This window comes from Brachycentrus maculatus, unplaced genomic scaffold (assembly GCF_059751285.1).
Source record: "Brachycentrus maculatus isolate JH-2025_06_01 unplaced genomic scaffold, ASM5975128v1 h1tg000050l, whole genome shotgun sequence".
Taxonomy (NCBI): domain Eukaryota; kingdom Metazoa; phylum Arthropoda; class Insecta; order Trichoptera; family Brachycentridae; genus Brachycentrus; species Brachycentrus maculatus.
In genome coordinates, this window is record NW_028280804.1 from 1017374 (window position 1) to 1031839 (window position 14466).

The following is a 14466-nucleotide window of genomic DNA, read 5'->3' on the forward strand; positions in this document are numbered from 1 at the left end:
AGAAAACATTTTAAATATTTTTGTTGTTGTTTTTTTAGAAAGCATTGAAACAATTTTAACAACTCCTTACCTTTCAATGACTCTTTTCTTTTTAAAACCATATATTTATTTCGAAGATTTTTTATGTTTTCAATACAAAAGGATGTTTTACGAAAGAAATCAATTACGTTAAATGTTACCTGGGTTTCAAGAAAATTAAGTTGCAATTTATCGAACCCAGTGTTCGCACCCATTTGTAACCTTTTTACTCTTACGACAAAAACTGAAATTATCCAGAGCATTGGTCTGTATGTTCCCGATAGTTACCTAAGACAGCGTCGGCATAGATGGTTTCACATTCCTATACACAGGACCAACCTGCCGATGGTTATGCCTGTAGGAAGAGCTACCGCTATGTTGAACAATATCACATTGGATATTGATCTGTTCCATGTGTCCGAAGGAGATTTCCGAAGCGAGATTCTTCTACGCATTTAACAAGAGTCTTCTTGCGTAATTTTTAATTTGTTTTTTTTTAATGTATACGCCTTAAATGTTTGTTTGTAATGTATATATTAATTATTGAATAAATTGAATTGAATTGAATTGAATTGAAAAATTTCCAGTAGCTACTTACTTAAACTAATCTCACACAACCCTTTATTTTATTCATTAATTACAAAGAAGATACACATTAAAAAAAACTTTTTAAATGTGTATCTTATAAAATAATTAAAAATTTAAAACCAATCCACTGTAAAAGTTTTTTTATTTATAGAACACGTTTCTTTGCATTTATTAAATGTTTTCAGGAAAATAGCATTTTAAAATAACAATCATTTAAACTATGTTTTCGATGTGCGTATCAAAAGAGCGAATCATTCCATAAATCTTCTTAACAAGATAATTGCGATGACGACTGATCCTTGTACGTGATCCTTCTCCCTAACGATTGCATGACGAAGGTACAACAAAGAATTTTATATATCGAGGACAGACAGTTTTTCACTGAAAAGACAAGAAGGTACGCATTGAGTAGGTTTTTTTGAAGAGTTGAATCGTAACCGAAGTGTTATAAGGAATTTTAGTATTTCGAAATATCGATGACCTATTTTTTACATTTAATACATTAAAAAAAGCGAAATGTAAAATGCAAATTTATTATAAACTCATATAAACAAAAAATAATTTAAAAAAGCAATTTGCAGAAAACAAGAGTCTAGAATATATTTATATCTCAGAAGTCTTTTTTTTAAAAAGAGAAATATTTGTGTGTTTTTATTATTTACACAAATATTTCAATTTCATACTATTCATATGAGCCTAATTAATAGGTATCAAGTTGTGGTAGAGTGGGTTCGAAGTGAGAAACTCTGACTTAGGAGTTCGCGACACTCACCAAGGGACCACAACCCGACACCAGGGTTATTTTCGATATATTCATAGGTATATTATATATGGTACATTTATTGAATTACGAGCAATTATTACTTATACCGTTTATTCAACTAGATGGCAAATACGCAGGTATTTGTATTTTTTCTGCAGCACGTAATTTTTTAAAATATTATTTAATGTATTTTATTTTTTAAAGGAATTACCCGCAAAGCCTCTACTTTTAGAGGCTTGTCTGCAGGCAGGATAGTAAGGATAGGGAAGGTAAATGTGAAAAATACATCACAAATACCCAGATCAATTGAAAATAAATCTTTCTTGAATTTACTTTGCAATTGGCGGGAATTGAACCTGCGACACCAGTTTCGTGGTCGAGCGTCTACCTAACTACGCCATGGCACCTGTATAGTTATATAAATATAAAAAAGACTTTGAAATTGATTTATTTTCATATTTAAAACTGCCATTAAAATGGTTAAGGTCGCGTTCGATTTTGCACTTTAATAACCGAAAATTCTAATGCCTGCCCTTGTACTTTATTTATTATTTATATTAGAACTACGTACTTACATATGACAAATAATAATAAGCTATATGATGAGATCAGGGCAAGACGGTTAAGGCCATAAAGTTAATCAGTACTGAGCCAGTAATAGTTTTGAGACCAGAGATCGCGGGAGTGTCTAACCACCATTCTTCAGCCAGAACATACAAAAATTATTTATTTGTTAACTATTGGTCTCTAACTTGAAAGTGAAAATGAGGCTCTTGGCCTGTTTTGGACTATTATTTCTTGCGTGTTCAACCAGTGGTTAGTTATAAAAAATATTAAAAAAACAAAATGAAATTGAGTTATTTGTGGAATTATTTTTAGCAGTAGAAATAACAAATAAACATTTTTCTTATAGGCCCAAAACTAATAATAGTTAAAATATTATATAATTTTTTTTATTTAATTTACGTAAATTTATTTTACATATTGTATATTTATTTTATTTATTGTTTAAAAATATTTTAATTGGCATTTATACATGTAAAAATATAAAATATTACCCGGATAACGTACACGCCTGTAGCTATTTATTACCAATCAATTTAACTCTTAACAAATGTTAACAATTCTATTACCTTTTTTTAAATTTTCCATTCTGAAATTTTCATTACTTACATTAAATGGTTCAGTGTGAATTAAAATATTTTTAACGGATTTTTTAAATGAAAACATTTTTTTCAGGAATTCGTCTAGATGGATTTAGAGGTAAGCTTTGATTTTATACTCACTATGAAAATTATTATTATATTTTTAAAAAATCTGACAAGGAACGAATAAAACAACCTTGAGTTTTATATAAAGGATCAATATAGTTTAGGTTGTAGTAACTAACTTCTTTTCAAAATATACTAACATGGAATGAAAACAGCTAAATAAATTTCGTCCTTCAATACTTAGTGTGATTTGAATAAAAACAATTTGTGTTTGATTTTTTACTATTATTTATTTATTTATTATTTAATAGTATTATTTATTTATTTACTTATTTTCATTGCCGTATTTCAGAAAAAAAATGTCCTGATATTTCATACTATGTTGATGTTAATAATCGTATTTTTTAAAATTAATGTAATTTTTGTAAAAATTGTAAGGTTTTCAAAATATTTTGCATGGCGTTTTTCAAAAGGTGCTAGGGCTACCAAAATATCGATTACATACGGAGGTTAATATATATATATATATATATATATATATATATATATATATATATATATATATATATATATATATATATATATATATATATATATATATATATATATATATATATATATATATATATATATATATATATATATATATATATATATATATATATATATATATATATATATATATATATATATATATATATATATATATATATATATATATATATATATATATATATATATATATATATATATATATATATATATATATATATATATATATATATATATATATATATATATATATATATATATATATATATATATATATATATATATATATATATATATATATATATATATATATATATATATATATATATATATATATATATATATATATATATGTGTATATATATATACAAATATATATATATATATATATATATATATATATATATATATATATATACATATATATATATATATATATATATATATATATATATATATATATATATATATATATATATATATATATATATATATATATATATATATATATATATATATAATGCCTAACCTTTTTCTAGTGGAACGGAAGGCCTGTTGATGACAGTCAACATATCAGCTTCTCCTGAGGAGCTTTAGGTGGTTTTCTCCCAGCAATGAGCAATCTCTATTCTAAAAAAATCACTGCCCGATGCTCTTTATACGTGGGTGTTTGTTTTTGACCCTACTAGCGCATGTTGTTTTTTTCCCGACTAAATACATGAATTACGTGGATTTCGACATTTGCGAGGATCTGTGTTTAGTTCTACGATCCGAACTTTTTTTCTATAATTGTTTACCTTAGGATAAATTAAACATCAGAAGAGATGTAAGGTGTATTGAGAGCAAAAGCGGTTGGTGGGTATTTTTCATGTCTGCTTTTGTACTTCAACAGCCTTGTAAATTAGTTTTGGAAGATCAAATATAGATGTATAATATTTTCCTAATCCGAACCTGCCATCCAAGTCCTCGTGTCACAAATTGAAAAATACTGTCCGAGTCAATATTTCCGTTGTCCTGTAGCAAGTAGTACATTATCTCCATGACTTGTCTAGTTGTTATTCAAGGTGGTACGCGTTGGTCAACTGTATCACATTTTATGACGTCATTCAAGGTTTCCGCGGCATTGTGATTTTGAGGCGAATTTGAATAAATACACGTATGGATGTCAACATCACGAAAACAAGAGATTTTAAACAAGACGTTAATTTATTTAAAATCATACAAAAGCCATATTGATTTTTTTTACAAAAGATAAATAACAAACCGGAAAAATATGCCAACAAAGATGGGCTTAAATTTTTGATTATCTGAAAACTATGTCTATATAACTTTTGAACGAGCATGAAGGATTAGAAAAAAAAATACCAATAATATGGTGGGAAGCTTCTAGCTAAAAACATGTTTTTATTTTAATCTGCCCTGGGAACAGGAAGGATAAACTAGTATGGGCCAGTTAGGAACTTTTGCTCATTGCTAGCAGAAAACCACATAAAGCTCCTCAGGAGAAGCCGGACTGTCATCAGAATTTTGTGTCCTAGTTCAGTTTATGGTACCAATGTCCTTCACTATTTTTATCATTTATGATACCAACACGGGCAGTGGTGTATGTAGTTTTCGTCTCTGCGTCAGGACAATCACTACACCAACATGAAAGCAACAACACAAATCGGGCAGTAGTGTATGTAACTACGTATGCATACAGCAACTGCTTGCTTACTGGTGTAGTGATTGTCCTGACGGAGAGATGAAAACGTATCGAAACTGATAGACCAAAGTATTGGTAAGTGATTTTATGGCTTTTCTTAATCAAAAAAGGTCCTGGAACTCACTTCATGTCAAGCTTTTTAGTAAAAAATATAAAAATATAATTTAAATATTCATTACAATACCATATTTTATCATTTTGACGAATTATGTAAATATAGATTGTTGTGAAAATTTCAAAATAATGTACATATATATACATATATACATATTTATATATATATATACATATATATATATATATATATATATATATATATATATATATATATATATATATATATATATATATATATATATACATATATATATATATATATATATATATATATATATATATATATATATAACGTGGTAATATTTTTCTTTATAAATTGGGTGTAAATAATATGTAAAGTGGGCGTATAATAATAAAATAAACAATGTGTTGCTTTGTAATTAAAGAAACGACAATAAAAGTTTATTCTTAATTAATCTTTATAATAATTTTTATATCTATCTATCTATCTATCTGATTCTGACAGTTAATAATATTATCGGAAGTCTTTTGTTTTATTCTGAGCGACGCATGCGGCATCTGGTGGTAGAACTGTTTTATGTAGGTACTTTTTGTAAGTACTTAATAAAATGTATAGGTAGGTACCTAGTTATTTTATTACATCTCCCCCCTTGGGGATGAAAATTCATAGTAAAATTTTCACTCGTCCTCCGGATCATCTTCTTGTAGTGAAGGGACTGGTATAAGTTTAGTGATATGATAAAGTTTTTTTTTTTTCTTTCTTTCTTTTTTTCCTTCTTTTTTTTCTTTTTTTTTTCTTTCTTGTTTTTTTTTCTTTCTTTCTTTTTTTTCCGTTCTTTTTTCTTTCTTTCTTTTTTTTTGTATTTTTTTTTTCTTGACCCTTTTAAAGTAGACACAGTTTTTTTCAATCCATTTGTTTTTTTCTTTTGAATTCCTTCATTTTTATTCAGATCTCTTAAAGTATCTTCTAATATAACCAAATGTACAACTTTTAATTGTTCATCTGCATTTTCATTCGATTCTAAAACTGGATTCCTGCTTAGACAATCTACTTCTAAATTCTTCTTTCCTGGAGTATATTTTGTTTTATATTTTGTAGTATTTTTTTCTACTTTATTTTTAATTTATTATTAGATTAAAACCAATATTTTTAGCTTTTCCACTTTTTTATTTGACCAGCGACCGGGTTTCGTCGTTACCGACATCATCATACTGGTCATCCGTCGTTACCGACATCCAGTCTGATGATGTCGGTAACGACGAAACCCGGTCGCTGGTCAAATAAAAAAGTGGAAAAGCTAAAAATATTGGTTTTAATCTAATAATAAATTAAAAATGCAATTCCATCACGAAGTGTCAGTGGATAATATAAATCTACTTTATTTTTATTTTCATTCTTCAAGCACTGTTTCTGTGTTATTTGTATGTCTTCATTTTTATTCTGATCTTTTAAAATATCTTCTAATTTAACCAAATTAACAACTTTTAATTGTTCATCTGCATTTTCATTCGATTTTAATACTGGATTCCTGCTTAGACAATCTACTTCTAAATTCTTCTTTCCTGGAGTATATTTTATTTTATCTTTCGTAGAAGTTTTTTCTACTTTATTTTTATTTTCATTTTTCAAGCACTGTTTCTGTGTTATTTGTATGTCTTCATTTTTATTCTGATCTTTTAAAATATCTTCTAATTTAACCAAATTTACAACTTTTAATTGTTCATTTGCATTTTCCTTCGATTCTAATACTGGATTCCTGCTCACACAATCTGCTTCGAAATTCTTCTTTTCTGGAGTATATTTTATTTTATATTTTGTAGAAATTTTTTTCACATGATTTTTATTTTTAATTTTATCACTAGTTCTTAAATTTCCAGGTCTTCTTTGACTATCTTCTAATCGTTTTCTTTGATCATCTTCTAATTTTTCTCTCTCACTCCGAACATATTGTAGTAATTGTTTTAATACATCTAATGTTTCATAATCCATTTCCAATTATCAAAATTGTCGTTTTATAACGTGGTAATATTTTTCTTTATAAATTGGGTGTAAATAATATGTAAAGTGGGCGTATAATAATAAAATAAACAATGTGTTGCTTTGTAATTAAAGAAACGACAATAAAGTTTATTCTTAATTAATCTTTATAATAATTTTTATATCTATCTATCTATCTATCTGATTCTGACAGTTAATAATATTATCGGAAGTCTTTTGTTTTATTCTGAGCGACGCATGCGGCATCTGGTGGTAGAACTGTTTTATGTAGGTACTTTTTGTAAGTACTTAATAAAATGTATAGGTAGGTACCTAGTTATTTTATTACATATATATATATATATATATATATATATATATATATATATATATATATATATATATATATATATATATATATATATATATATATATATGTACATTATATATATACATATACATATATAAATATATATATAAATATATATATATATATATATATATATATATATATATATATATATATATATATATATATATATATATATATCCGTGAAAAACGGTGCCGGAACGCCGTTCCAGCGCGTTACATGGAAAAAGACTTGTGTTGCAATATTTGACTATACTTTGGCGCCATCTCTAAATCGGCATATTTTGTCTTCAGTAAAGCACGCTTGGTCCGGGGCGCTGAAGGACAAGGATAATTTTTTCGACATCCCCCGCAATGTTAAGGATGCCGAAGCAGCTGGTTTCGTACACGTCGCCAGGCCTGTGGAGCATGAGTTGGATGTCACCATGAAGTGCTTGGAGGATGACGTGAGGGTGTGCCCGCTTTACGATAGGGCAGGCTTCATAGCTGGACTGCAAATTGCGGTGAGTGAAATACCAGTATAAAACACCTAGTTAACTAATTGAGTAAGGGCGATTGTCCAATACCCCGAATTTGACCATCTAACTGTCCGGTTTTGAAGAATAAATAAAAGTTAAAATTTGGACAAAAGCACATGCCAATCCAAGCCAATCGTCGTCTTAAAACGCTAACTGACGTGCCGGACGGTAACATTCCGTGTAATTCCGTGTAGTGGACAAACGCCCTAACTAACCATCACGGAGAGAGAGAGTAGGCAGAGAGAATAGAAGGCCACAACACTCTCTTTGGAAACAAACTTCGAATCTGTCACATAATTGAATGTCCTCATACTTACCCACCGATTATTCCGACTCCTGACCTGACTACTTTAAATTATTTTAAATATTTGATCATGACATGGTTTTCTCGGTCTTCTTCTGCTTCTATTCCCCCAACTAAATTCTCCTCATAATTTTGTTTTACTGTTATTTCTTCACTCTTTCGGTCCATATGTCCGAAGCATCTCAGGATATTTTTATTAATATTATCGATAATACTTTTCTCAGCCTTGCGTTATTTCCTTATTTCACCATTACATCTTCCATACATCGTTTTGACGCACACTTGTCGCAATACGACATCATTTCATTCAGTCTACTTTCATCTTTTTGTCAACTACATGCTTCCTTCCTTCACTTTGCGCTTCCATATATTGGGTAGGTACCAAGACTTCGTTGTGCACTGCCAGTTTTGATTTTATTTGCTATAACTGATTTCAGTGCACCATTTACTCTGTTACAGCACTCGCTCTCCTTTCTATATCTTCATTAATCTTTCAAGTACATATAAGAAATACTTGATCGTGCCAAGTCTTCCTCGGCATATTTTAAACTTCTTTTACAGTTTCTTTTAATTTCGCAGTAACGGGTATCCAAACTAATATATTAGCAAAAAGACTGAGTATTTTATAAATACAAGTAGGTAGTAAAAATAATATCCTATCTTACATTTTTTTCATAGATCGCTACTGTATTTACATATGTAGAAATTTACTTCGCATTAAAGCGTACATAATAATATATACAGGGAGGTGCAAAATTAATCACCCTATCGGAAAATGTTTTAATACTTATATGATTTTTGCAAATGGCGTCAATCATATTTGACAATTGCGAACTAGACGGATGCAGTAGACAACAAATTAAGGGTGGCGCAAAATTAATGATCCGATTTTGTTTTTGATTAACTTTTTAACTAAATAAAATAATGATTTTGAGCAGTAAAAATGTTTACTTCGACCTTTACAATTTTTCTGTTATGTGGATATCCGTCAAGTGGCTGCCGCCAGTGTTGACACATTTGTGCCCGTTGTATCAATCTATTTGTACACAAGCAGTACACTGCAGCTGTTTAATGCACAAATTTCCAATACGATGACGTACGACGCCATTTGCAAAAATTATAACATCTTCCTACGGGATGATTAATTTTGTGCCATCCTGTATATGAAACAATATTTTTATGACATACATATGTACGTCCAGATAGTAATATTATGTCGTCATTCGTGATTAATGTTGTTTACATATTAATAAAAAATATATGTGTTACATTAAAACCGGATTGGACGGTTTCTCAATAATTACATCGCAAGTAAGGCGGCTAAGCATAATATATGAATAATATCGTAAAAGCAGCCATTAAATATCCTTGAATTTGTTCTAAGAAAATCGATACCTTATGAAATGTGTTCGCAATCGGTTTGATGCGTAATATTTTGTTTTTTAATGTCGATAAAACCAATTACTACATAGTAAAATAATCCATTATGATAGACTGCTTTAAAAAGAGTTTTTTAAACAATATTCTTCTTCTACTTCTCCTAACCCTTATCCTCACCCAATGGTGCATAGGGCACTGCAACGTATTGAAGCAGCGTTATCTTGATCGTTACTTACGTGAAGGCAAGGTCTCCTGCGCTGTAAAATAGCTAATATTTATTTTCACCCCACCCCCTTGGGAATCGAACCTGGGACCCACAGTTCGGTAGATAAACAGGCTAACCATTACACCACGGAGGCGGTCATATTAATATTAATTTTATTTATCATATCAGACACTGGATTATTAACCCTACGGATGATATGTCAATATTATAGGCATCTAAACTTGATATTAAACATCTATCTTTCTACAACATTTTGAATGTGTTCAAATGCTTGTTCACAAATTTGGATTATCTCCAACTTTAGGAGTTATTTTTCAAATAATTTTTTGACATCTCATCAAATCATCAGCCTATGACGGTCGTCAGCCCCGTAAATGCCCAGACTTCCATATTCTGCTTCATCTTTGATGAGATGTCAAAAAATAATATCCATCTTTCTTTTTTTACAGGAAAGAAGATGGAAGTCTGAACATCCCAGGACTTCCGACATCACATTTGGCTGGCTTACACAAGTGTATAAAGCCATCGCTTAAGCCAGACAAATGCCCTGGGATGATCAGACTTTTTCTTTCATAAATCATCCATCTTCTTTCATAAAAAAAGGACCATAGATGTTTCATATCAAGTCGAGACACCTATACATTTTTTTTTACTTAAATGTGCATATCTGATTTTCTGTCACAAAAATAATTAAATGCAGTGTTTTGATTTATACTGATAATAATACATTATATCTTCTTCTTCTTCCTAGTTCCATCCCAACTTATCGTCTTTGTAAACTGTTGGGGTTAGCTCTTGTCCTCAGTTTGTAGGTCCTTCTATCATAACGTCACCTAGCCCATACTTTCGAATCATGTTATCTTTCTGTAGCATCCATGATTTTTTTGGTCTTCCTCTAGGTGTCTTTCGAGGAAGATGCATGGCGATTGCCTGGTTCACAATGTGATCAGGTTCTCTGCATCCTTTGTGCCCATACCATTTCAATTGCCTTTCTTTTATCTTACTATTGATGTCTGTTACAGGCTTCCACGAATGCGTGAACTCTTTACTTTGTAATTACGCAGTAATACATTTTGTAATATAATGTAAATAGCTGTGACGTTTTACTTTCTTCTTTCAGATTCCCGCTGCCGACCTTGAAGGGTTGCCATATGACGTGTCACAGAAGATGATAAAGAAGACAATCCACGGAGAAAACTATTGGACAACTAGCCATTACGTAGTTTCTCCAGGTAAGTACTAGATACCTACTTTATGAGGATTTTTACTAATGAAGAGTAATGAAAGCCGAATTGTTTCCATCTACTGGCAACTATTCATGCGGGATAAAAATACAGGCGAACGTCTTTACGAATGCATATCCGTTTCATCTTTTAGTATTGTCTATGGTTTTTTCGATTTGCGCCAATCGGTTTTTGGTCACACATCAGTCTGCTCCAAATATTAGATTTGGTCTGCTCTGTCATATATAATGCCATTGCGAGTTTTCGCTTATAATTAATTATGGCGGCCAACTTTTCAATTTTCTTATAATGTCGCCAGGTTGGCAATCGTTCCTATATCTATGGTCCAGTGATTCATGAAAAAGAGTCGCCAAGTTGCAATTATGAAAATACCACGGCAAATATTTTTTTACGATCCCAGTATTTTCAAAGATTTTACTTTTTACTTACGAATGGTATATTTATAAAATTAAGTTTAAAAAAAAACTTCCCCAGATAAAATTTCACTGTAGAACTAATCTCATCGTCTTTCGATATTTTCAGTTTAAAGAACTTTACAAAAAAATGTATTTGAATTTTTTTTTAAAACTGAATTTTAAAATAGTGGTTTTAGCAGAAGGACTTCAATAATTTATTAATTTTTATGTGTTTTTTTGTGATCTATTTTTTAATTCCAAATCGTAAGTAACGCAGTATAAGAATTATATATGAGAATAATGGTTTGTATAAATGTAAACATTTGGTGTGTCGTTGATTTCATACGAATAAACCATATAATATATAAAGTAGGGAATGCTTTTTTCGTATTTTTTATATGAATATTTTTTTTGTTAAATTAGATACCATAAAGAGTGGTGGAAGGCAAGGGCCTATTGGCGAGACTATTGAGGGAATTTGGGTACAAAACGGGAATGTCTTGATGCAAATACCTTTGGGAGAAAGCGAACTGTCAACCCAAACGCTCTTCAAGAAACAGAATTGCATTCCTAATATGGGTAAGCTTCTATAATTATTTCAACGTTGATATTGTGTTTACAGGATGGTGCAAAATTAATCACCCTATCGGATGATGTTATAATTTTCGCAATTGGCGTCGTACGTCAATCATATTTGACCTTTCAAGAACGTCATAAATCAAAAAACTTGATTTTGTAGGAGAACGTTTTTTAAGTTTAAAAATATAATGCAATGTAATAAAAATAAATATCAGGCCACTTACTTTTTACTGCGCAACAGATCTTTTGAGGTAAAACCTGAAGGTTTTTTCTCCATTTGAAAAATATTTAATATATTTTTAAAAAATAATCAAACAAAACCTTTTCTTCAAAATGCAAAAACAACACTTTCTGCCCTGTAGCGGGTAAATATTAAGTTAAAAACATGCCGCTTTTGCTGGGATATAGTACATTTTCTGGGCATTCCGAAAACACGCACAACAGAAAAATGTCGATTTTTTTATTTGTGACGTTCTTGAAAGGATTGAGCGATTTGTGAACTAGATAGCTGCTCTACCCAACCAGGGCACGTTTATGATATTTATGTGTGTTTGCAGGAACCCACTACTATTACAACATGACCGAAGGCCTGGATTGCCACAAACTCTTCCCTTATTTCGTCTTGGTAAAAGAAGGAAGGGCTATCGGTATCGGCTGGCATTTGGTTGGAACCACTGCTGAGAAAGGAAGGAAATGGTTTGAGAGCGCCCCATCGAGAGGAGTAGAGGTATTTTATAGCTTAAATTAGAAAGTTAGTTACTTCAAATAAATATAAGTGATTTTTTCAATATAATAGTTATTCAATATTATACCCTGGACAACATTATTCAGTCCAGGGTAATATTGAATACCAACCTGAAGCGGAGGTCTTCGATCGGCAACGATCAAGATAAAACTGCGTTTGTATGACACAGTGCCCTATGCACCATCGGGTGCGGATGAGGATTTGAAGATGATGAATAAAGTAAGAATGTTGGCTGAAAAAAAGAAAAAGTTGTGGCGGGTAATATTGTTTACCTATGGTTTCCGCTGCCGGCAAAATCATTTATCTCTCAGTGTATTAAGTTTACATTATTTATTTTTGACATCTCAATATAGATGAATATGGAATAAAAGTCTGGAGTCTGGGGGTTTATAGGGCTTACGACCGTCTATAGGTTTGATAAGTGGTTAGATTACACACGTCTAACATTAATCGATTCTACCCATGATCAATCATGAAATCATCAAAATTTTTGAGTAGTGTGGTTGTCAACAACATTTGCCCTGACTTCCATATTGTTTTTCATCTTTGTTGAGATGTCAAAAAAACTATATTATTCGTTTACACCTGCGTTATGGTCAGTCAGTTGGCTAAATACTACTTTTTCTCACAGATCACAGTGCCATCAGCTCCGCCGTGTCTGGAAGACTGGGTGAAGATCTACAGCGCGACGTCCCTGCACATTTACTACCTGGACGAGCCGTGGAAGATCCGCTGCGAGGATGGAGACAGCCTGCAGCCCATGTCTGTGGTCAACAAGTTCCTCCTCACCTCCACCCGTTACACCGGCAAGGTCGTGGACGAGATCAAGAAGCTCTTCGGCTGATCCCATCCACCAAAAACTACCTCTTTTACTTCAAAACTCGAATAATTACAGTAGAACCTCGATAATCCGGATCAATCAAAATACAATAGAACCCCGGAAATCCCGGGATATCTGAACAAGATTTTGAATAATATATTTGTAGGAAAAAATTTCAAAAACACGCAAAGACCGATGAACACATTTGTTATTATTTAACCCTTATCCGTACCTAATGGTGGATAGGGTACTGCATCGTAGGGACGCAGTGTTATCTTAATAGTTAATTGTATCAAGGCAAGGTGATCAGCCCTGTGCTTCAAAATTACATTTTTTTTTTGATTAAATGTTACCTGAGTTTAAAAAAATTAATACTATAATCAATAGATTATACCGCCTTAAAAGTATTCGCGATTTGGCAGCATAAAAAGTACAAATAGCTTGTTCCAAAAATTAACGATTGATCTTTTCTTAATAAAAAATAATTTGATATCGAAGCTTTTCGTAAATCTTGATTAATAAAAACGATTTTTTACTGAGTGTACTTGTTTTTCCTCGTCAATCATGATTTTTTCTATTATCCGGATTTTGGCTTATCCGGATTTTTCTCTATCCGGATTTTTCTTTATCCGGACTATGTTCATCCTTAATTAGTGCGAATAATCGAGGTTCTACTGTATATGTAGTTTTCTTTATCAAGTTTTGTATTTTTATTTTAGGTAAAATGAAGTTATAGCAATACAGTTTTAAATATTTTGTATTGAATGTGTCATTATGGCTTATGAGAGTGGTCACCAACATTCGGCCCGGCAAAGATTTTCATCTGGCCCCCCAAAAATTTCCGACCTTCACAAAGAAATAACTATCGAAGGGCTTTATTATAACTTTATTAATTAGCTATAAATGTAAATTCAAGATTCATATGGTACATTAAAAATATTTTAAATATATATATAAAATAAGCGTATATAATATAAATTAATATTTTAATC

At 30.7% G+C, this 14466-nt stretch overlaps 1 protein-coding gene across 1 annotated transcript; it reads left to right on the forward strand.

The window, feature by feature from the left end:
- Positions 1 to 2016: 2016 nt before the first annotated feature.
- LOC148312046 (uncharacterized) lies at positions 2017 to 13927 on the forward strand. Its single transcript, XM_088277841.1, has 7 exons — positions 2017 to 2185; positions 2609 to 2632; positions 7558 to 7766; positions 10812 to 10923; positions 11754 to 11909; positions 12467 to 12636; positions 13286 to 13927. Exons 1-7 carry the CDS (start codon positions 2134 to 2136, stop codon positions 13496 to 13498), a joined length of 936 nt encoding a protein of 311 aa, XP_088133967.1. The 5' UTR covers positions 2017 to 2133; the 3' UTR covers positions 13499 to 13927.
- The last annotated feature ends 539 nt before the right edge of the window (positions 13928 to 14466 follow it).